Source organism: Mandrillus leucophaeus, unplaced genomic scaffold (genome assembly GCF_000951045.1).
Source record: "Mandrillus leucophaeus isolate KB7577 unplaced genomic scaffold, Mleu.le_1.0 Scaffold730, whole genome shotgun sequence".
NCBI classification, from domain to species: Eukaryota; Metazoa; Chordata; class Mammalia; order Primates; family Cercopithecidae; genus Mandrillus; species Mandrillus leucophaeus.
In genome coordinates, this window is record NW_012107920.1 from 276834 (window position 1) to 299747 (window position 22914).

Genomic DNA, 22914 nt, shown 5'->3' on the forward strand with positions numbered 1-22914 from the left:
CACTACTTTAAAAGTGCTCTTCTCAACCTACAATGCCTATCCTTTCTTTGTCTGGCTAACTCCTACTCTTCCTTCAAAATCAGCTCAAATATGATCTTCTCTGGGACACTCTCCCAGGCTCCTTCTCCCCACCCTCTCTACCTAACCCTCCCAATCAATCTACTAGGCAGCTACTCCTGCATATCAGTAGCACCCTGTGACTATTATAGGACTATATTAAAATTATTACTTTTTTATATGTGTCCTCCAACTAGAGTGAGCTCCTTGAAAACAACCACTATTAATTTCAGCTTAGAATATAAATAAGAAGATAAAAGCGCTTCCTCAATTATTTCTATCATAGCAATAGATGAGAAAAGCAACATTTGTAAAAGGCCTCTTATATGCCAAGTACTACAGCTAGTCCTTTTGCAATATCTCATTTAATAGTAAAATTTACAACAAGTGAAAAAGTGAATAGAATTTGGAATTTCTGTTACAGTTTGGTTAAATTTTGATATTTTAGTTGCTTTTGTACTCCTACGTTATACCATTTTGAGGTTACAACTCTCAATTGAATACAAACAAGTTGCTTTTCATTTTCGGTTTTTTTTGTTTTTTTTTTTTTTAAGAAATAAGGTCTAGCTACGTTGCCCAGACTGGTCTCAAACCCTTGGGCTCACTCTTCCCTTTTATTCTCTTTGTTACATTCAGTCAAAGGCTCTTCCTGCCTCAGCCTCCTAAGTAGTGGGAACTCCAGACACACGCCACCATACCCAGCTCCAGTTCCTATTATTCCTGAGTTAACTTATTGCGTACATAATTTTCCCTAATTTGAAAAATGGGGAGGGTGAGGTAAAAAGCAAACACTGCTCAAGGTCAACATCAACAAAGCTTAGGGAAATGTTTTTAAAAATCAATATCCATTTGACAAAACATTCATATAAACAGAAATCTTACAGGTAAGATGTCATGGAAAGAGAAACATTACATAAACATTATACAGGGAGGATTCACTCAAACATATTTTGTAGCCACTCTTATATTTAGCAAAATAGGTAAAATTATTGTAAAAGGTTTAAAAGGCAAACTTACCCTTTCTGTAAGAATTACAATGGATGAAAATGCAGAATTCATGAAATCATAACCATCAATTTGGAATAAGTATTTCAGAATCTGAAACTCAGAAGCATCTTCTGTTGATTTATAAATAAAAATATGTTAACATGATATTATATAACTTCTGATTCTAATTTCTTCCTTAATTGATGCATTGGAGAATAAATAACCTGCTTCTTACCTTTTTGAGAAATATAATTTTGAGAAGACAAAGAATTATCAGTTGAAACCCTCTGATTATTTAGCAGGGTATTTTCCACAGATCTGTCTATCTCAACCAGAGCAGGCCCTTCAGTGTCTACTGATGGTTTTGAATTTTCATCACTATCTTTAGAAGATGAGGGTTTGAAATGTACTTCTTCGTGAATTCTCATAGGTAACTCTATATTAGAGACCATATCTACAAATAAATAAAAAGAAATGTTTTTCCCAAATACTTGCTTTATTGAGGGCTCCCCTTTTGTTTTCTAGGCAGGTCTTTTTTCTGAACTTTTGTAGGTCATTATGATACTTCGTTAAAGAAAGGATACACCAAAACATAAATTGTATCCTGTGTTACCTTTCTATTGCTAGTAAATTACCAAAACTTGGTGGTTTAAACAATGCAAATGTATCCTCTTAGAGTTCTGAAAGTCAGAAATTCTAAAACCAAGGTGTTGAAGTTGGCAAGGCTGCATTCCATCAGGAGGCTCTAGGGCAGAATCCATTTCCTTGCTTTTTCTACTTTCTAGAGGCCTCCTGCATTCCTTGACACATGGCCTCACCCTCCATTTTCAAAGCCAGCAGTGTAGCATCTTCTAATTTCTGTCTCTCTTACTCTGATACACTTACATTCCTCTTATAAGGAGCCTTGTAATTATATTAGACACACAAGGATAATCTCTCCATTTCAAGGTCCCTAATCACATTTGCAAGGTCCTTTCCACCATGTAAAGTAATATATTCTCAGAGTCTGGGGGTTAAGATACAGACATCTTTTAGGGGGCTTTTATTCAGCCTACTACATAACCTTTTCTTTATTCCTCAGCCAAGGAAGAATTACAAAAGCTATATGTAATTCTATTCTCTACATGCCTTTTTGTCCTAAAAATTACTTTAAAAAAAACCCCTAAAACTAACATAACTGTCAACAATTCTGTTGTACTATATAAGCATATGACTAAGAATAAGGCAACACATAGATTCCCTTCAGATTTTATGCCTGCTATGTATGCATTTGTTAACCAGAAGGTGTAATGTCTAAAAAAAAAGTATCAGTGTGGTCCTGAAAAACAATAATAAAGAGTAGTAAGTGAATTGTTCAATGTCTAATTTTGCTCTTTGAGCTTATGAGTCTTAACATAGCACTTTGACACTGTCATTTATTTATCATTGTTTAAAAGAGGAAAGTCCCAATTGAGCAAACACGTATCAGTAATTTAATAATAGCATCTGTGGATAATAATACTTAAAAGCATTCAAATCAGGAGTCTGAATTCAAAGGGATTATTGTACATACAGGACTCAAGTAGTGATCTGCAATAACGTTTAATACTATGAGAATAAAAGGATTATTCAATAAATATACTCAAATTTATACATAACCATATTATTTTAAAATATTGTTTTAAACTGCATTTGAAATAAATATATAATAAGAAAAATGAATATTCCCTATTCCATTTTCATATTTAATTATATTTTTAGGTATTATTTACACAATTAAACCTAAGCTTTAAGATTTACACTAAATATGGATATGCTTTTCTTTATTATTGCTTATTAGCAGAATTTTAAGTCAAATAAAATAATAATTTTTAATATTTAACTGTACTTGGGAAACTCATTATTTAAGTATGCACAATTGGAATCCTTTTGTAAAATCGTTATTCATGTTGTAATATAAATAATTGTTCCCTAATTTACCTGTTTTGTAAATTCCTAAATCAATATGTTAGTTTTCTGTAAATGTGGTTATCTCAAGTCTGAGCCTTTCACAAACATAGATTCAAGATCAGTGATTCATCTTGCTTATGCACTATAATTACAGCAAGTTTTCATTTGTTATTCCCTGAAAGAGTTGTTGAAATCTGAAAAGATTTGCTGTTTAATTCTTTCTCTAATATCCAGAAAATAGGGCCTGTGGCTTTATAGAAATCTTTTAGGATGCTTTTTTAAAAAATTTTTTGCATGATCTCAGGTTGTTTTTCATTTTTATTTAATATTGTAGTGTTTTGGAATAACCCACTTTGTTAATAAATGACATCTTTTTTTTCTGAAATTTAAAAGAATTTCTGAATATTTTCATAAAAGTTCCTCAAAACTAGTTAAAATTGCAGCAACATCCTATTCTCATTTAACTATTTACCAATTTTAGAAATTCTTTCAGTATCTCTATATGAAATGATAAATTTTAAATATTTATATGTGTGTGTGTGTGTGTGTGTGTGTGTGTATGTGTGTGTGTGTATATATATATATATATGAGACTGAGTCTCATTCTATTGCCCAGGCTGGAGTGCAGTTTTGCAATTTCAGCTCGCTGCAACCTCTGCCTCCCGAGTTCAAGTGGTTCTCATGCCTCAGCCTCCCGAGTAGCTGGGATTACAGGGGCACACCACCATGCCCGGCTAATTTTTGTATTTTTAGTAGAGACGGGGTTTCATCATGTTGGCTAGGCTGGTCTCGAACTCCTGACCTCAAGTAATCTGCCTGCCTCGGCTTCTCAACGTGCTGAGATTATAGGTGTGAGCCACCACACCCCGCCAATATTTTCTTCAGAGAGAAAGTGTCACTGTGTTGTCCAGGCCAGCCTCGAACATCTAGCCTCAAGCGATCTCCCACCTCAGCCTTTCAAGTAGCTGGGACTATAGGAGCATACCAACACTCCCAGCTAAATAAAATTTACAAAAATGATTTTTTTGTGAAATTCTTTTGAATTCCTGGAGTTTCTATGATTGTGCTCTAAAATATTTTTGTATGTCAATCTTTGGAATCATCTGGATTTCTGTATCTAATATTGTTTTGTTGTAGTCTGTCTTCCTTCTAATTACTGTGACCTGCCTTTTCTTAAATATTCCTTTAGGATCTAACAAGTTTAGAATAAGAGAATTTACCTTTTAATTAGCCTTTAACAACCTAAAAAGGTCTCTAAGCTTTTTAGTCATAAAAAGCATCACACCTGCACCTTTCTCATTTGGAAAAGGGTTAGAATCTAAATATCTATATGTTGGTTGAGGATGTTGAGTAGAGAGCTCCCATTTTAGGGAATGTTAAGGTACTACATATAGTTCTGGAAATTCAAAAAAATCACCTGGTTCTAATGGAAATGTGTTTCCTTCTGAGTTTGTTACCCTCTTCCTGTGAAAGGTTTTCTGTCATTCTAGGGTTTAATTGTTTTTGTATTATTGCTCAATATTTGCTGCATTTATATTCTGTCCATCACAGAGTCGTAAGGATGGAGATGTGGAAAAGTTATATTATAAAATGTTCTACTTAAAAAACAATCCACATGTTTTTAATCATAGGAATTGCTAGATACCCGGACATCTAGATCTGAAAGTATTATCTTATATTCTGCTCTCTTCTGTTGCCCTCTGTTGAACTCTCAGAATTGAGGAACTTGGGGGAGAAAGTTGAAAACTTTTTCCCTTTTTTTGCTTGAGTTTTCTTATTACATTGACACTTAAAGGAAACCCTTGTTATCAGCTGGGCACAGTAGCTCATGCCTGTATTCCCAGCACTTTGAGAGGCTGAAGCGGGAGGATCCCTTGAGCCTAGGAGTTGGGACCAGCCTGGACAACATAAGGAGACTCCATCTCCACAACATATAAAAATAAATTAGCTGGGTCTAGTAGTGGTGCACACTTGTCGTCCCAGCTACTCAGGAGGCTGAAGTCAAGGGATAGGTTGAGCCCTGGAGGTTGAGGCTGCAGTGAACTGTGATCACACCACTGCACTCCAGCGTAGGTGACAGGGTGAAACCTTGTCTCAGAACAAAAACAAAAGAAAACTCTTGTTATCATAGTCCTTCTTAGGAAAAGCAAAACTACAGACCTAGAATAAGATCTAATTTAGGAATCAAAACTATTTAGTTAAAGTTTCCCTTAGTTGGCCGGGCACGATGGCTCACACCTGTAATCCTAGCAGTTTGGGTGGCTGAGTGGGGCAGATCGCTTGAGCTCAGGAGTTCGAGACCAGCATGGGCAATATAATGAAACCCTGCTTCTACAAATATGCAAAAATCAGCGGTCGTGGTGGCACGTGCCCATAGTCCCAACTACTTGGGAGGCAAAGGTGAGAGAATTGCATGAGCCCAGGAGGTCGACGCTGTGGTGACCTGAGATCATGCCACTGCACTCCAGCTTAGATGATAAAATGAGACCCTGTCTCAAAAACAAAAACAAAAACAAAAACAAAAACAAAAAGTTTCTCTTAGCTTAGGTTTCTAAGAAAACCATTCAAATATAGTTATATTGGGAAGGTGTTATTGCTAAAAAGTGAATGTGAATGAGAAAACCCACACCTACCAGAATAGAAAGTCAATAGACATTGTCTAAAATAGGGTAATCAAAGCAGAACAGTATAAAGATTCGATTTAGAAAACTCTTAAATACTAAAAAGATACTGCTTTAAAAACAAGAAAAGAAAATTATTGTCTCTGGGAAAGCAGTGGGAGTGGAGGTAGATGGAGGGAACAGACATTGCTATTGTCGGGGAAAAAAAAAAAAAACCTTAGCACTATTTCAAATTTTAAACTATTTACATACAATATTTTGATAAAAATTAAAATTTATTGTAAAATACTTTAAGATTTTCCTGGAACATCTTTAGATCCCCAGTCATTGTTTTTCTGTTGAGATTTTATTTTATAATATTAAGATCTAAATTCCAGTGTAAACCAGAAATTGATGAAAGAGCTAAGCATTTTGAGCTGGGCATGGTGACTCACGCCTGTAATCACAGCACTTTGGGAGGCTGAGGTGGGAGGATCACGAGGTCAGGAGTTCGAGACCAGCATGGCCAACATGGTGAAAGCCCGTCTCTACTAAAAACACAAAAATTAGCTGGGTATGGTGGTGTGTGCCTATAATCCCAGTTACTCAGGAGGCTGAGGCAGGAGAACTGCTTGAACCAGGACCTGGTAGGTGGAGGTTGTGGTGAGCTGAGATCACGCCATTACACTCCAGCCTGGGCAACAAGAGTGAAACTCTGTCTCAAAAAAAAAAAGAAAAAAAAGAAAGAGCTAAGTATTTTTAAAAAGGCAGATTCCTGGACTTTTTCATCTGATTTGCACTTTTGAAAATAAATTATGTTTAAAAATAAAATAAATTCTAATATAAATATTTTCATACCAACCTGACGGATTGTATGAACTTTCGAACATCATAACTTTTGTATTGTCTGTGGGATAATTATCAATGGAAAATTCTTCAGTTTCTTCATTTTCAATTACGTTATTTTGATCCAGTGTCTGTTTGGGAAATGGCAATTCCGTTTCCTTTGGAGTGTTCTGGAAGTTCCAAGGGTTGTCAAAATTATACAAGAACTTTTTCAAATATGGTATGGCATCCGATTCATCTGTTTTTTCTAAGACTGGTTTCTTGTCTATTTGATCTTCTGTTTCCATAATTTGTATCATTTCTATTTCTTGTTCTTTTTCAGGGTCTAATTCATTTGTTAGAGGATATTCATGTCCACCTGCCCCACCATCTTCTTCATTTTTCCTGTCATCTAACATAATTTTGTCTTCCTTGGCATATGCAAAGCCTAGCATAGCAAAACCAAAATCAAACCAACTTGGCTCGAGACTCAAGCTATCATTAGTGATTGTGTCTTTTTTTTCTGTTAATATTTCTGTACATGGAACTGTGTCTTCTTTATCAGATGATATGGAATTGGGAAAATCTTGTAGTGGTGAATTGCTTTCTTCAGCTAATAATTCAAGCCCTGTATCCTCATCTCCAAAACCTAAATAATTTGTAAATCCACCACCAAACCAACCAGTGGGTTGAGGTTTGGGAACGTGCTCTGACTCAGATGCTAGTTCAGAATGCGTCTTTGGCACTGAATCAATTTCTGATTCAGATTCTTGCTGATGTTCTGTTTGAGGCTCACCATTGTTTAATTCCTCTAGGTCATTCTCATCTTCCACTGCTATTTTTCTACTTCGAAATGAGCTTTCTTGTACAGGTTCAATAACTGATTCAAAAGCTTTCTCTTCAGCTTGTTCTCCTCTCAATCCAAACCATTCTTTGAGTCCAGGCACAGCTGAAGATGGTGGGACGTGCACTTCTGGAATATGATCCTGTTCCACACTTTCAACAACTGCTTCTTCCCAGTTTTTTGATTCACTGGTACTTCCGATATCTTCAGGAGCCTCTAATGCTGGAAATTGGTCTTCAAACAAAGTACTTTCGTAAGTTGCATAAAATCCAGGTTCTAGCTGAAAATCACCTTCATATATACTAGATTTTTCATCTTTATCTTCTTCAAAAGGATATATATTTTCACCATAATCACTGTTTAATTCACTATCTTCATTGTCAAATGTGTAACTTACTCCAAGAAGACAAAGAAAGTCAGATTCCTAAAAGTAAAAAATATACATGTGATTAACATGAATGTACTAGAGTTCCTTGTTTCTCATTTAAAATGGATGACTGTGGGCCGTGACTCATTTAAAATGGATGACTGTGGGCCATGCCTGGTGGCTCACGCCTGTAATCCCAGCACTTTGGGAGGCTGAGGCAGGCGGATCATGAGGTCAGGAGATCGAGACCATCCTGGCTAACACGGTGAAACCCCGTCTCGACTAAAAATACAAAAAATTAGCCAGGCGTGGTGGCAAGCACCTGTAGTCCCAGCTATTTGGGAGGCTGAGGCAGGAGAATGGCGTGAACCCAGCAGGTGGAGCTTACAGTGAGCTGAGATCGTGCCACTGTACTCCAGCCTGGGGGACAGAGAGAGACTCTGTCTCAAAAAAAAAGAAAAAAGAAGAAAGTATAAAGGATGACAGTGATTTTCCCAAGACACCTGACTAGCTCAAGAGCAGAGCAAAAACTCAAACATTTATATCACAACTGACTTCGAGGCTAAGTATGTAAACCTAAATGAAAAACCTTTTACATTACGGCTTTTTGTTTGTTTGTTTGTTTGTTTTTAGAGACAGAGTCTTGCTCTGCTGTCCAGGGTGGAGGACAGCTCACAGCTTGCTTGAACTCCAGGGTTCGAGTGAACCTCCCTCCTCAGCCTACGAAGTAGCTGATATTATACCCAGCTAATTAAAAAAATCTTTCGTGAAGATGGAGTGTCGCTATTTTGCCCAGGCTGCTCTTGAACTTATGGCCTCAAGCAATCATCCCACCTCAGCCTCCCAAAGCACTGGGATTACAGATGTGAGCCACCGCACCAGGCCCATTATGATTTATTTGTTATTAAATAGTTGAAATTTTGGGGCCAGGCATGGTGGCTCATGCCTGTAATCCCAGCACTTTGGGAGGCTCAGGCGAGTGGATTGCCTGAGCTCAGGAGTTCAAGACCAGCCTGGCCAACATGGCGAAACTCCATCTCTACTAAAAAATACAAAAATTAGCCAGGCATGGTGGTGGTCACCTGTAGTCCCAGCTTCTCGGGAGGCTGAGGCAGGAGAATTGCTTGAACCCGGGAGGCAGAGGTTGCAGTGAGACGAGATCTCACAACTGCACTTCAGCTTGGGTAACAGTGAGATTCTGTCTCAAAAAAATAAATAAATAAAATTTATTTCAAATAGTTGGAATTTTTGAGAAGCAGAGACAATCAATGCTTTCAGTGTATTCTGCAAACAAAATCTCGTGAAAAGGCATGCATATCCACAAAATTTTGCACCTCCTAAGAACACACTGACTGAACATATGCATCTTTGCAGTGATTTGAGGTAGAGTTCTATGGTTTGACTGTGTCCCCAAAAACCATATATTGGAAACTGAATCCCAAATGCAATATTGTTGACAGATGAGGCCTGGTGAGAGGTGATCAGTCCATAAGGGCAGAATGAGTAGGATTAATGCCATTACTGCGTGAGTGGGCTTATTATCACAGGAGTGGGTTCCCTTATAAAAGGACCACTAGTTCAGCACCTGTCTTGCTCTCTCTCTCCAGCGTTTTTCCCCATCTTGCCTTCCAGTATGAGATGTTGCAACAAGAAGACTTCTCAGCCTTCAGAACTGTGAGAAATAAATTTATTTTCTTTATAAGTTATCCAGTCTCTGCTATTCTGTTATAGCAGCACAACATTGACTAAGACAGAGGGGAATTTCATAACATATGGTTATGTCTCAGACAGACCAGAGACTCTAAAGCAAGTTTGTCCAACCTGCCTGCATGCAGCCTAAGATGGCTTTGAATGTGGCCCAACAAAAATTCATAAACTTTTAAAAAATATTATGGGATTTTTTTTTGCAATATTTCTTTTTAGCTCATCAGCTATATTAGTGTTAGGGTATTTTATGTGTGGCAGAAGACAATTCTTCTTCCAGTGTGGCCCAGGGAAGCCAAAAGATTGGACCTCTGCTCTAAAGCATGAAAACCTGGTTAAAAGTTGCACCAAAAGGCTGGACACAGTGCATCATGCCTGTAATCCCAACACTTTGGGAGGCCAAGGTAGGAGGAGTGCTTGAGCCCAGGAGGCCAAGGCTGCAGTGAGCCATGGTTGCACCACTTCATTCCAGCCTGAGCAACAGGGCAAGATCCTGTCTTAAAAAAAAAAAAAAAAAGTTAGCTAGGTGTGGTGGCCCACGCCTGTAATCCCAGAGTTTGGGGAGGGTGAGGTAGGCAGACTGCTTGAGCCCAGGAGTTTATAAACAGCCTGGGCAACATGGAGAAATTCTGTCTGTACAAAAAAAAAAAATACAAAAATTAGCCAGGCATAGTGGCATGCGCTGTAGTCCCAGCTACTCTGGAGGCTGAGGTGGGAAGAGCACTTGAGCCTAGGAGGTTGAGGCTCCAGTGGGCTATAATTGTGCCATTGCACTCCAGCCTGGGCAACAGAGTTAGATCCTATTAAAAAAAAAAAAAAAAGTTGCACTGAAACAATTTGGCTTCATTTATTGAGATATTGCATACAGCCAATGGAAGTGAGGATCTACTTGTCCATCTCACAGAACAACCAAATCATTAAGAAGAAACATGATGAAGACTTTTTTTTTAATCCGAATGTTAGAAATAGTGACGTGTGCTGCCTTTAGATATTACCATTATGAAATGAGGATAACGTTCAGATTTTTTAAAGAATAAGCTTCAGAATTGCAATTTTATAATATACACTTGGCACTACAGTCTAGTACATGATTAAGAACAGACTCTGGAGTCAAACCCTTTGGGTTCAATGCCCAACCCTGCCATCTACTACCTCTGTGCCCTTGGGTGAATTTTATGATCTTTCTATGCCTCAGTCTCCTTCATCTGTAAGATGGGGATGTTGGGGCTCAGAAATACCCCCAAAATGAAGACATCAGAAGCAAAATTCTTCTCTGACCTTCTCCTATTCTCCACCTCTCAGTCTCATTTTCCCCCGAGGCTAGTCATAGAAAGTAGAATCCCGCTTTCCCAAGGCAGCTCATAGAAACAAGAACCCCTTTTCTCCAAAGCCAGCCATATAATCTAAAATTATTACTCTAATGTTTCCTCCTCTTTTCTATGCAAAGCTATTCATAAATTCTCTGACCTACCTTGTTTGATTGTAGGGCATAAGACCCGCATTCCAGGGAAGGCCCTGCCCTATAACCAGAAAGATGCAATGCATGCTCAGCAAAGCCAAGGAGATTCTGGACAGACAGGCCTTTCTGGGTTCCCCCACTCAGTCTACTGAATTAGATCACACCCTTTTTGTTCAGTCACATCTCTACATGGCTATCCATACGTTACTGAAGCTAAGCATAAAAATGGACAGTTTCCTCTGTATCTTCGGGTCTTCATTCTTTTTTTTTGTTTGTTTTTTTGAGATGGAGTCTCGCTCTATCGCCCAGTCTGGAGTGCAGTGGCATGATCTCCACTCACTGCAACTTCTGCCTCCCGGGTTCAAGCAATTCTCCTGTCTCAGCCTCCCAAGTAGCTGGGAAAACAGGCGCACGCCACCACGCCTGGCTAATTTTTGTATTCTTAGTAGAGATGTGGTTTTACCATATTGGTCAGGCTGGTCTCGAACTCCTGATCTCAGGTGATCCACCTGCCTTGGCCTCCCAAAGTGCTGGGATTACAGGTGTGAGCCACCACGCCCAGCCTGGTTCTCCATTCTGAAGATTCCTGTGTCACGTAAAATTGTGATCAAATAAATTTGTATGCCTTTTCATGTATTAATCTTCCTTTTGCAAGTTGACTTTTCATCTGACTTTCAGAGAGAACTTTCCTCCTTGAATCCTCCAGGGATAATGACCTATTTTACCGAGGTGTTGTGAGGATTAAATAAGTCAAGCGTTTAGAATAGTAACTATCTCTAGTAAATAGTCGCATATCCCAGCCCAAAGTTACAGTACCCCAGATACAACCAAAAATGTGGGGATAAAAGGCCCAATCATCTTGCCTCTCTCTCTATTAAAGACAACTCTGAAGGGCCATTCCAGCTCCAGAGCTCCTTAGGAAATCAGCTGAGACCTTCACTGCAACTACATCACAATTCAACTTCTCTGTCTGCCCAGTCATGCTTCTTTTTTCTTTTTCTTTTTCGTTGTTTTTGTTTGTTTCTTTGTTTGTCTCGGCCTCCCAAAGTGCTGGGATTACAGGCGTGAGCCACCGAGCCCAGCCAAGTCCTGCTTTTTCTTTTGTTCCTTCACAGGTGCTATTCCCAAACTACCCAGCAAACTTCTTGGATGCAAAGATTCATTTCAATATCTGTTTCCCAGGGAACTTGATATAAGAATTTGGGGCATCTGTGCACTTACTTTGTGCATGGCACTGTGCTAGGTGCTGGGATTCTGCAGTAAACAATAGAAAAAACTAATTGTAAATTGCAATAAATGAGGACGGGTGCAGTGGCTCACACCTGTAGTTCCAGCACTTTGGGAGGCCAAGACGAATGGATCACTTGAGGTCAGGAGTTCGAGACCAGCCTGACCAATGTGGTGAAACCCCCGTCTCTACTAAAAATACAAAAATTAGCCGGGCGTGGTGGCACGCCCCTGTAATCCCAGCTACTTGGGAGGCTGAGGCAGGAGAATCACTTGAACCCAGGAGATGGAGGTTGCAGTGAGCAGAGATTGTGCCATTGTACTCCAGCCTGGGCAATAAGAGGCGAAACTCCACCTCAAAAAAAAAAAAAAGAAAGAAAGAAAAAAAGAATTGCATTAAGTGCTATGAAGAAAATAAATAGAAAACTGTGATTAAGAAGCAACAATTCCTTTAGAATCATCATGGAAGGCCTCTCCAAGGCACTGGTTTTTATTTTTAATTTTCAAACTCAACATACTTTCATTTCAGTTTTATTGAGGTATAATTGGTATACATAAACTGCATATAATGAATGTACACATTTGAACAAATGTATACACTTGTGTTACCATCACCACAATCCAGATATTGAAACATATCCTTTGCTTCCAAAAGTTTCCTAGGAGGCACTGATGTTTAATCTCAGGCCTAAAGGATAAGAAAGAACTAGCCAAGTGAAGTGTTTGGGGAAAGCATTCCAACCAGAAGAAATAGCCTGTTTGGGTCCCCGGGCTGCGAAAGAGCTTGGCATGTTCTAAGAACAGTCAAAAGTCCAGATTGGCCACGATCGTGGTGAGTGACGGGAGAATGGCACCAGAGACAGGGTCAGCAAGGGAGGCAGGAGCAGATCATGTGGGACTGTGAAGCCAGGGTAAGAAGTCTGGGTTTTATTCCAGGTCCAGTGAAAAGCCACTAAAGGGCTTTAAAGGAATGACATAATCTGATTTTTTGTTTTTACAAGATTCATTATTGTTTGGAGAATGGATTGAAAGAGGGCAAAAGTATAGACAAAGAGTATAGTTAGAAGGCTATTGTAGTATTCTACTCAATAGATGAAGCTGCTTGTGGTGGCACACCTGTAATCCCAACCATTGGTGAGGCTGAGACAGGAGGATTGCTTGAGCCCCAGGAATTCTGGGCTGTAGTACAGTCTGATTGTACCACTGCGTTCCAGCCAAGAGATGATGGTGCCTTGAATTAGGGTGATAGTGAAAATGGAATTGAAGAGAAGACAATATACTCCAGATATATTTTAGAAATAGAACTGACAGGACCAATTATTATATAGTAAATAGACAGCTAATCCCAGAGTTTGTGATGGGAAAGAGCCAGAAATTAGGCAGTTTGTTTAACTAGACAGACTCCCTTCTCACTGACCTCATTTAAGGTAAATTGGTTTAAGCTAGAATCTGAATTAAATGGGCTAACCAAGTTTATTAATTGAAAAGTCACCTCCTGATTCCCTTGAAGCCCAACATTATCATGCTCATGAAAAACTCCAACAGCAAAAGAGGATGTGCAGATATGAGACTAACGAGTGTGGTGGAAAATAAACTTTTATCTTAGTAAGACAATAGCATTAGTAATAATATCTAACACTTACTGAGCACTTAGTGCTCTTCTATGTACTTTACATATACTCATTTATTCTTCAATATATGTGAAGTAGCACTGTATTATACTCAGCACCTCCACTTTACAGATAAGGAAATTGAGGCATACCAGGCCACATAGCTTGTAAGTGGTTGAGTCAGACTTTGAACTCAGTCCATCTCCAGAATCCATGCTCTTAACAACTACACTCTATTGCCTGTCTGTTAATTTTTCAGAAAGCAAAATCTTTTACTGTCACCAAATTTGTCTTACTTAATTTTATTCAAGCTCAAGCTATTCCTAGAGCAAGTTCTCAGGTCGACTATTTCATGCATTCACTATAAAAGGTACATAACCAATAGGCACTGATACTGGGGAAAACTGTTTTAACCAAGAAATTTCAAATTCAATTAACAACTGAGAATGAGTTTACTCACTTTAGTTGACATTTGAATTTCCTCAGATATGAACACCTCTTCAACCTGGACGGCATCTCTGGGAAAATATCCAAACTCTTTTCCTTTCTGTCAAAATGAAGAACAAAGACCATCGAGGAAGAATGATCAAAGCAATAATAATTATTGAACCTAATTTTGTCCCATGTCCTTGGCTTTCATCTACTCCAAATCGCAAACATTGACAATCAATTTCCATATAAAAGAGAGTAAAATCATATTTTGTTATTCAAAAGAAGAGCATTTATTTAAGGAACAAAGAGCCAAATGGTAAAATGTCGCTGTTTCAAACTTCAGAAAGAAACCTGTTCCACTTACTCATTTTATTCCTTTTTCTGTTCTTTAACAACCTTTCCTGTCCAGGTCAACTGCAGATTTACACGAGTAGACCTGGGATATCAAAAGGCAAGGCAATGGTGGCGGTAGCCAAGCTAGATGGAGTAATGACATATTCAATGTTTTCAGGATGTTAAAATCAGACAGGCGGTTTAAACTCTGAAGGGCCACAAATGGATTCATCAAGATAGTAAAGGTCTACAATTCCTACAGGGAGGATTTGGTTCCATTCTACTTTTCTGCGGCTACCTTAATAACAGAGATCCTCTTAACCCAGGTCAAGCAAGGCAGATTGTCCCCCAAGGGTGAATGTTTTACACAGCCACCCTCAGCCCATTTCCTAACCCTGCTAAAGTTTTAAAGAACATATTTCTTTTGGTCCTGTACTCCAGCACCTTTGTACCTCAACTGTGATTTGTCCAGCTCTCCATAGCTGTAACTATTTGGAAACTGACAGCCTGTGGGTCCACAGTGTGGGTTCTTAAACAGCTAACTGCATGAACTAAACATCAAATGCACAAAAGTAAATGTGCCTAAAACTTCGCCCTAGCTCCATACATTAAACATTGCTTTTATGTGGAACCATTATGTTCACATATAGTAAATAAAAAAGAATGCTTTCTTTGACTTTTGTGACATCTAAGATGCCACTTTTTGTACGGCTGCATTGGATGCCTCCAATGAATTCAAGACATAGATTGTTTTTTCGTTTTCATTTTTTAATAGAGACAGAGTCTTGCTCTGTTGCCCAGCCTGGAGTGCAGCAGTGCAATCATAGCTCACTGTAACCTCTAACTCCTGGGTTCAAGCTGTCCTCCTGCCTCAGCCTCCCTCAGCCTCTGAAGTAGCTAGGACTACAGACATGTAAACACCCCACTAATTTGTGTGTGTGTGTTGTGTGTATGTGTGTGTATTCTTGCTATGCTGCCCAGGCTGGTCTCAAACTCTTGGCCTCAAGTGTTCCTCCTGCTTCAGCTTCCCAAAGCACTGGGATTACAGGCATGAGCCACCACGCCTGGCCTTAGATTGGCATTTTAAAGGCACCAGAAGCAGTAGGGCAAGTTGGGAACTGCAGAGGCCAGACAAGCAATTCTGGCCAGTGACAACTAGAAGTCCAGTCCTATAGCCCCTGATGGTAAAGGAGAATTTTTAAATAAAATCTGCTCCTTCAAACAGTGACCACAGAGGCTATAAAAAGAAGAGGTCTGGTGCATATGTAATATGGAAGTGATATATGTATCAAGTCTATCATGTTTGTTCAGCTTGGGAGTAAAAGTACTTATCATAGCACCTTTGCATTATAAACCATAATGATACAATCAAAGAGAAACCTTTTTTCAATGGAAAGTATTAATCATTGATTTTCCCATGTTATATATTCAGAGATTATTTAACCTTCTAGAAATTTCAGCATACTAAAGCTTTGGGCCAAATAAAAGGCTCTCTCAGCTGGGTTGTCTTTTTTATTTTTTTGTTTTTGTTTGTTTTTATTTTTTTGTTTTTTGTTTTTTTTTTGAGACAGGGTCTCACTTTGTAACCCAGGCTGGAGTGCAGTGGTGCAATCACGGTTCACTGCAGCCTCTACGTCCGGGCTCAAGCGATCCTCCCACTTTAGCCTCTCAAGTAGCTGGGTTTACAGGCATGCACTACTACACCCAGCTAATTTTTATATTTTTAGTAGAGATGAGGTTTTACCATGTTGTCCAGGCTGGTCTCAAACTCCCGGCCTCAAGCGATCCGCCCACCCAAAGTGCTGATATTACAAGTGTGATATAAAACTATAAAAAACAAGTTTTTTATAGTTTTTCTATAAAAAACTTACACAAAAAAACTTATAAAAAACTTATAAAAAACTTATAAAACTTATAAAACTTATAAAAAACTTATAAAAAACTTATAACTTATAAAAACTTATAACTTATAACTTATAAAAAACTTATAAAACTTATAAAACTTATAAAAAACTTATAAAACTTATAAAAAACTTTTTCTATAAAAAACTTACACATGTAGGGCCAGGTGCGGTGGCTCACGCCTGTAATCCCAGCCCTTTGGGAGGCCAAGACAGGTGGATCACCTGAGGTCAGGAGTTCCAGACCAGCCTGGCCAACATGATGAAACCCCACCACTACTAAAAATACAAAAATTAGTTGGGCGTGGTGGCAGGCACCTGTAATCCCAGCTACTCAGGAAGCTGAGGCAGGAGAATCGCTTGAACCCGGGAAGCAGAGGTTGCAGTGAGCTGAAATCGCACCACTGCACTCCAACCTGGGTGACAGAGCGAGACTCTGTCTCAAAAACAAACAAACAAACAAACAAACAAAACTTATACACCTAGCTTCCCTACGCTACCAACCTTTCTGGGGATCTCTTCAATAACAACCCAGCCCTTCATTTGCTCAGAAAGAAATGTCTTTTAATCTGATTAACTAAAACTTTGCAGTCTCTTTACAACTTGACCATTGGCGGGGTGCAGTGGCTCACGCCTGTAATCCCAGCTCTTTGGGATGCCAAGGCAGGTGCATCACCTGAGGTCAGGAATTTGAGACCAGCCTGACCAACATGGTGAAACCCCATCTCTACTAAAAATACAAAAATTAGCCAGGCGTGGTGGCATGCGCCTGTAATCCCCGCTACTCAGGAGGCTGAGGCAGGAGAATTGCTTGAACCCGGGAGGCGGAGGTTGCAGTGAGCAGAGATTGCACCACTGCACTCCAGCCCGGGCAACAAGAACGAGACTTTGTCTCAAAAAACAAACAACAAAAAAAAACGAAAAAAAAAACCTTGACCTTTGGCAGCACCAAGAAATGACTGGGGTTGCCTAGCCATCCCATAATATAAAGTCCCTCCAAATAAATATAAAAATCTAATTTTAAAAATGATGCATGCTATGTAAAAATAAATTCAAGAATTCAAGGCATTCTCTTAGCCCTCCATCCCAACTATACTGCCTTCCCAAAAAGCCTCTTTTATGGAAATATTGGAACTCCCACTAAACATGACCATTTTTTGTTTGTTTAAATATGTTAAGGGTTTTTAATATATATACTGTGTTTTGAAATTCTTAACATTTCTTTAAAGATGAAAACCAGGTATCCTTGGCTGGGTGCGGTGGCTCACACCTGTAATCCTGGAACTTTGGGAGGGTGAGGCAGACAGATTACTTTAGCTCAAGAGTTCGTGACTAGCCTGGGCAACAGAGTGAAACGCTGTCTCTACCAAGAATACAAAAATTAGCCGGACATGGTGACACACACCTGTAGTCCCAGCTACTCAGGAGGCTGAGGTGGGAGGATGGCTTGAACTCAGGACATGGTGGTTGGAAGTTGTAGTGAGCTGTGATCACACCACTGCACTCCAGCCTGGGCAACAGAGTCAGGCCCAGTTTCCTGTTTTCAAAGAAAACAAAACAAAAAGAAAGAAAAGAAAAGAAAAGAAAAGAAAAGGAATCCTTGTGCAAGTTGGTCATTTATTCTGCATTCAATTTTTTAAAGTAGTTACTTACACTTCCTGCCCACAAATCTTCCCTTTCTCCTGCAAGTTTAACAAAAACAGATATCTCTTCTCCCTTAGTGAAGTTCAGGTATCTGCAGTCAGGTCCTCTGTAATCTCTCATGGCTGAGACTCTGCTTATTAAAGCTATGTAAAACATGTAAAGAAAAACACACACATTAAATTAAAATGTTATTTCTCCCCTTTCATCTTGCTCTCTTTCAATCCATCCTATATGTTTCCAAATGCTAATATCTTTATACCATTTATGGCCTCAAAAACCTATGTAGCCTTAGAGAGTCTAAGCCTTTGGGCCTGGTATCCAAGGCTGTCCATAACCTGGTCCCCTTTCTCTCTTTGAAAGGACCTCCTCCTATCCCTTCACACAGACTTGGCTACACTCAAGCTTGTTTATCCATTGTCCCTGGAACGTATCATCATCATTCTCTAGTCTGTAGGAAAGGAAAAAAGGTAATCAGTTTTCTTCCTGGCACTTATCATATTCTAGGCATTATGATAATTGCTCTCATATTTTTATTTTATTAAATCCTCAAAACAGACCTATGAGGTAAATAATTTCATCTCAGTCTAACAAATGAGTCTTTAGTGAAGGCTCAGAGAATTGGTCACACAACCCCAGTGGAGCCCGATTTGCCCTGAGGTTCTTCTCACTGCAAAATCTCCTTCCTTATTCTGAGCTTTTCTTTCTGTCCTTTCCCCAGTCTAAACACCTGTTTGCCCCTTCATGCTTAAGTCATGCCCTGCTTCCTCTGTGAGGCAGCCTGATTATTCCAACCTACTCCGACTGCCCTTTCTCTGAACTTTAATATTACCTATTATCCTTACTAGGCTGCATCACTATTTACTGTTTCATTTAACCTGTCTTGTCATCGTTCACTAAAATTAAATTTTCTGAAGGGGAAGAAACTTATCTTACATCTCATTTTATTCTCCTTAGATGCATAGCACCTGCCCCCCATCCAACCCAACATGTAGTAGGCCCTCAATAACTATGAACGAATCACAGCCACATATGCCAGATTCAGCAGTTCAACACATGAAGTAATATACACACCATATTATCTATTATAATTATACTGACATGTGTAAAACAAGATATTTTTATTGTCATGCAATTAAAGTTAAAATAACATCATAAATTTCTATAAATTTGAATGTTCCCTTTTCAGGTTCTATGTCTGACCTTAAGAAAACTAAAATGATGTTGTAATATAAAAAGGGAAAGAAAGACTTTTTTTTTCTTTATATATATTTTTTTGAGGCAGGGTCTTGTTCTGTTGCCTAGGCTAGAGTGCAGTGGCATAATGATAGCTGACTGCAGCCTCCACTTCCCAGGTTTAAGCCATCCTCCACCCTCAGTCTCCCTAGTAGCTGGGACTATAGCTTGTGCCACCATGCTCAGCTAACTTTTTTGATTTTTTGTAGAGATGAGGTCTCACTATGTTGCCCAGGCTGGTCTCAAACTCCTGAACTCAAGTGATCCTCCCACTTCAGCCTCTCAAAGTGCTGGGATTAGAGGTGCAAGCCACCACACCCAGCCAAAAGATTATTATGACAATAAAACATCATCTAGCAAACTTCTCTACATATTACGTTATATGTCCAAAAAGTTAAGGAAGAATGTTTACTCAAAATTATTACTTATAAATTATTTATGTTTATACTAATAATGTTTTCCATTTTTAATTTTCATGTTACAAATTAGAAGTAATTCTCACAGCCAGGCGCAGTGGCTCATGCCTGTAATCCTAGCACTTTGGGAGGCTGAGGCGGGTGGATTCCCTGAGCTCAGGCTGGGCAACACAGTGAAATCCCATCTCTACTACAATACAAAAAATTAGCCGGGTGTGGTGTTGTGCACCTGGAGGCTGAGACAGGAGAACTTGTGAGGCGGAGGTTGCAGTGAGTCGAGATCGTGCCATTGCACTCCAGCCTGGGCGACAGAGCAAGACTCCATCTCAGAAAAAAAGAACAAAAAGGTAGAATTTATTTAAAGCAACTCTTGATTTTGCTGCGAGAGAAAAAATACATATTTATTATAACATAAAAACAAAAGGAAAAATAACTTATTTAAAGCAACTCTAATATATTGGGATATAATTTATTTCGCACCATAGAATAACAGAAAATTAGTTCTTAATAGAATGGAAATTAATTTCCATTTACAGTAAAAAAAAAAAAGCTTTATATTCAATGATATAAATAAAAAATTTATATTCTAACCCTGGTTTCAGTATTTTTACATAATAAATAACACAGAAATGATTAACATTTGATAAAGTTTAGAAGAATAAATCATGATGGTTTGAAATAAGAACACTTTTTAGGAACGTCATGAGAATCAGAAAGTTCTGTGTGTGAAACAGAAACTAAAAAGTAAAAGGCTTTCGTAAATAAAGGACTATCAAATTAGCCTGATGTCTTTTTTTATATGAATCAATTAGATTTATCCTTTTTTTTTTTAATGGGGCAGCCTTCTGAGCCACAATAGGCTCAGAGACTCCCAGATTTATCTTTAAAAATAGTAAAAGGGCTGATTAGTTTGTTTTTGAGGTATGAATTAATATCATTTTAACTTCTGATATATTTCTATAGCAGACTGATTTTTGCTGTTTGTATATTTGTATTAAATACTATCACAAAATGCTTTGTTTCCAACATTTCCTTTTTACACCAAGCTATGCTTCATAATGCAAATATTTCTCAATGATACCAGTACTCATTTTTATCATGCATGACCACAATAAGATTTCATGTCATTTCAGAGCCCCAGTTTAGGAGGAGAAGAAGCGGGGGAAGCAAACTTACTTTCACATTCCAAGTCACCACATTTTTTCAGGTCTGCCAGCAGTTTTGTACTTTCTAGACACTTTATCAGAGAAATAGCCAGAAGAAAGATTCTGTGGACGCCAAGTTTCTCCATGCTAAAACAAGCAACCAGGAATCCCAAGTGAGGTTTAAGCCAATTGTTCAGGTTGTAGAGATGTCAGCCAAAACAGGAGATATTTTACTCTCTTTACTAAATATAAGAGAAAAAGGGTTGAAGTTTTAAAAATTTCTTGATAACTATATTTTTCTACCGACTTGTTGGTTTAACTTGAAAGACAAACACTGTCTGTTTCCAATCTGCAGTGTCAGGTATTCCTGTAACACCTAAGGGTTTAATAATTAACAAGGATTTTTAGTTGGACTAATGTCTTATAAAGGAAGCCCATGTAAAACTGTCTCACTTAAAGGTACCTTGTGTTCAACAAGACAGTTTTTAAGTAGGTCTCCACAAAAGCGTAGTTACCTGCAAATACTAATTTCAGTGGATAATGTACATAGTGTGTGCAAAAAGAGTAATAATTTATGTTAAAAGAATGGCTTTGAAATATCATGGTGAAAAGTATTTTTAAAAAGATTCCACTTGTATATTTAAAAACCCCTTGTTGTTACTATGAAGTTAAAACTTATTTAGTTAAGAACAATAGTTAAAATGTAGTAAGTACTTACTATATTCCAGGTACTGTCTTAAGTAAGTACTTAAATATCTGATCTGATTTAACCTTCACACCAACTCTCTGACGTAGGTAATATTATCATCCCCACTTTTGTATATAAGGAAACTGAGGCACAGAGAGATGGGTTAAATCACTCACTCAATGGCACGTAGTGAATGGAAAAGAAATGTTAACCTAGGTACGATGAGACCCCATACTTATAACCAACCACTTGCTTTACCACCAAGAATCAAGTCATCTGCCGTGTAAAGATGTCACTCTGTCTGCAACAATACTACTCCAGCAGGTAGAGTATTACTCCATGTTTTAAAAACTGTATGTGTATTTCTGTAAGTGGACAGAGAATGAAAGAAAGATACCTGAATAAGTGCTCCCCACATAGTGGAAGTATATAGTGTGATTTCCAGTGGTATTTTCTTCTTTGTAGTTTCCTATATTGTTTGACTTTTTCTATATTGTTTGGCTTTATTTTTTTAAAAAGAAAACATATATCTTTTTTGGTTTGGTTTTGTTTTTGAGACAGAGTCTTACTCTAGCCCAGGCCAGCCTCCCAGGCTTAAGCAATCCTCCCACCTCTCCTTCCTGAGTAGCTGGACCACAGGCATGCAGGATACAGCTGGCTAATATTTTATTTTTAGTAGAGATGAGGTCTCACAGTGTTGGCCAGGCTGATCTTGAATTCCTGGACTCGAGTGATCTTCCTGCTTCAGCCTCCCAAAGTGCTGGGATTACAAGCATGAGTCACCACATCTGGCCCATATATTACTTTAAAATAAAATAAATCAGCCGGGCCCAGTGGCTCATACCTGTAATCCCAGCACTTTGGAAAACCAAGCCTGGAGGATCATCTGAGGTCAGGAGTTCAAGACCAGCCTGGCCAACACGGTAAAACCCCATCTCTACTAAAAATACAAAAATCAGCCAGGTGTTGTGGCAGGCACTTGTAATCCCAGCTACTTAGGAGGCTGAGATAGGAAAATCACTTGAGCCCAGGAGGCAAAGGTTACAGTGAGCTGAGATTGCGCCACTGCACTCTAGCCTGCAAAACAGAAAGAGAGTCCATCTCAAAAAAATAATAATAATGAAAAATAAATAAATAAATAACAAAGCTATGAAAATCCAGTCATTTGAAGGTTATTGTCACTCAAAAAGGATCAAAATCCCACACTGGAAATTTTTGGGTAAAAACTCCAGGTCTCCATTGATTTTCAGAAACCACGGTTGTCCAATTTCATTCTTTGGAAAATATTTGTCTAAGCCCTCCTTTGCTGTACTTTTTCACTGTATTTGGACATACCAGTGGGCATACAGTTGGTCTTCTGATTCTCAGGTCAGAACCCAGCACTTGTATGATGTCATGCTCCCCTCTAGTGCCTGACACAAATAGGACAAATACCTAGCCCCTGAGCAAGCTAAAGTAAAGGCAGGACTTTTGCTCTCAAGATCCTAAGTAAAGGAAGTTTGTTTGTTGCTTT

General features: G+C 38.6%; 1 protein-coding gene across 1 annotated transcript; it reads right to left on the reverse strand.

Moving 5' to 3' along the window:
• Positions 1 to 606: 606 nt before the first annotated feature.
• MIA2 (melanoma inhibitory activity 2) lies at positions 607 to 21057 on the reverse strand. The gene is made up of 6 exons (XM_011965628.1): positions 20745 to 21057; positions 17929 to 18062; positions 14070 to 14156; positions 6436 to 7666; positions 1280 to 1498; positions 607 to 1175 (listed from the first exon to the last, which is right to left on the reverse strand). The coding sequence occupies exons 1-6, from the start codon at positions 20857 to 20859 to the stop codon at positions 997 to 999; spliced, it is 1965 nt and encodes a 654-aa protein (XP_011821018.1). The 5' UTR covers positions 20860 to 21057; the 3' UTR covers positions 607 to 996.
• Between the last annotated feature and the right edge of the window lie 1857 nt (positions 21058 to 22914).

Coding starts and splice junctions, on each gene's coding strand:
- MIA2 (XM_011965628.1), bottom strand. CDS start 20,859: ATGGAGAAACTTGGCGTCCACAGAATCTTTCTTCTGGCTATTTCTCTG. Junction 7,667..14,069: donor AAATTCAAATGTCAACTAAA/GTGAGTAAACTC, acceptor TTTTACTTTTAG/GAATCTGACTTTCTTTGTCT. Junction 1,499..6,435: donor AAGTTCATACAATCCGTCAG/GTTGGTATGAAA, acceptor ATTTATTTGTAG/ATATGGTCTCTAATATAGAG.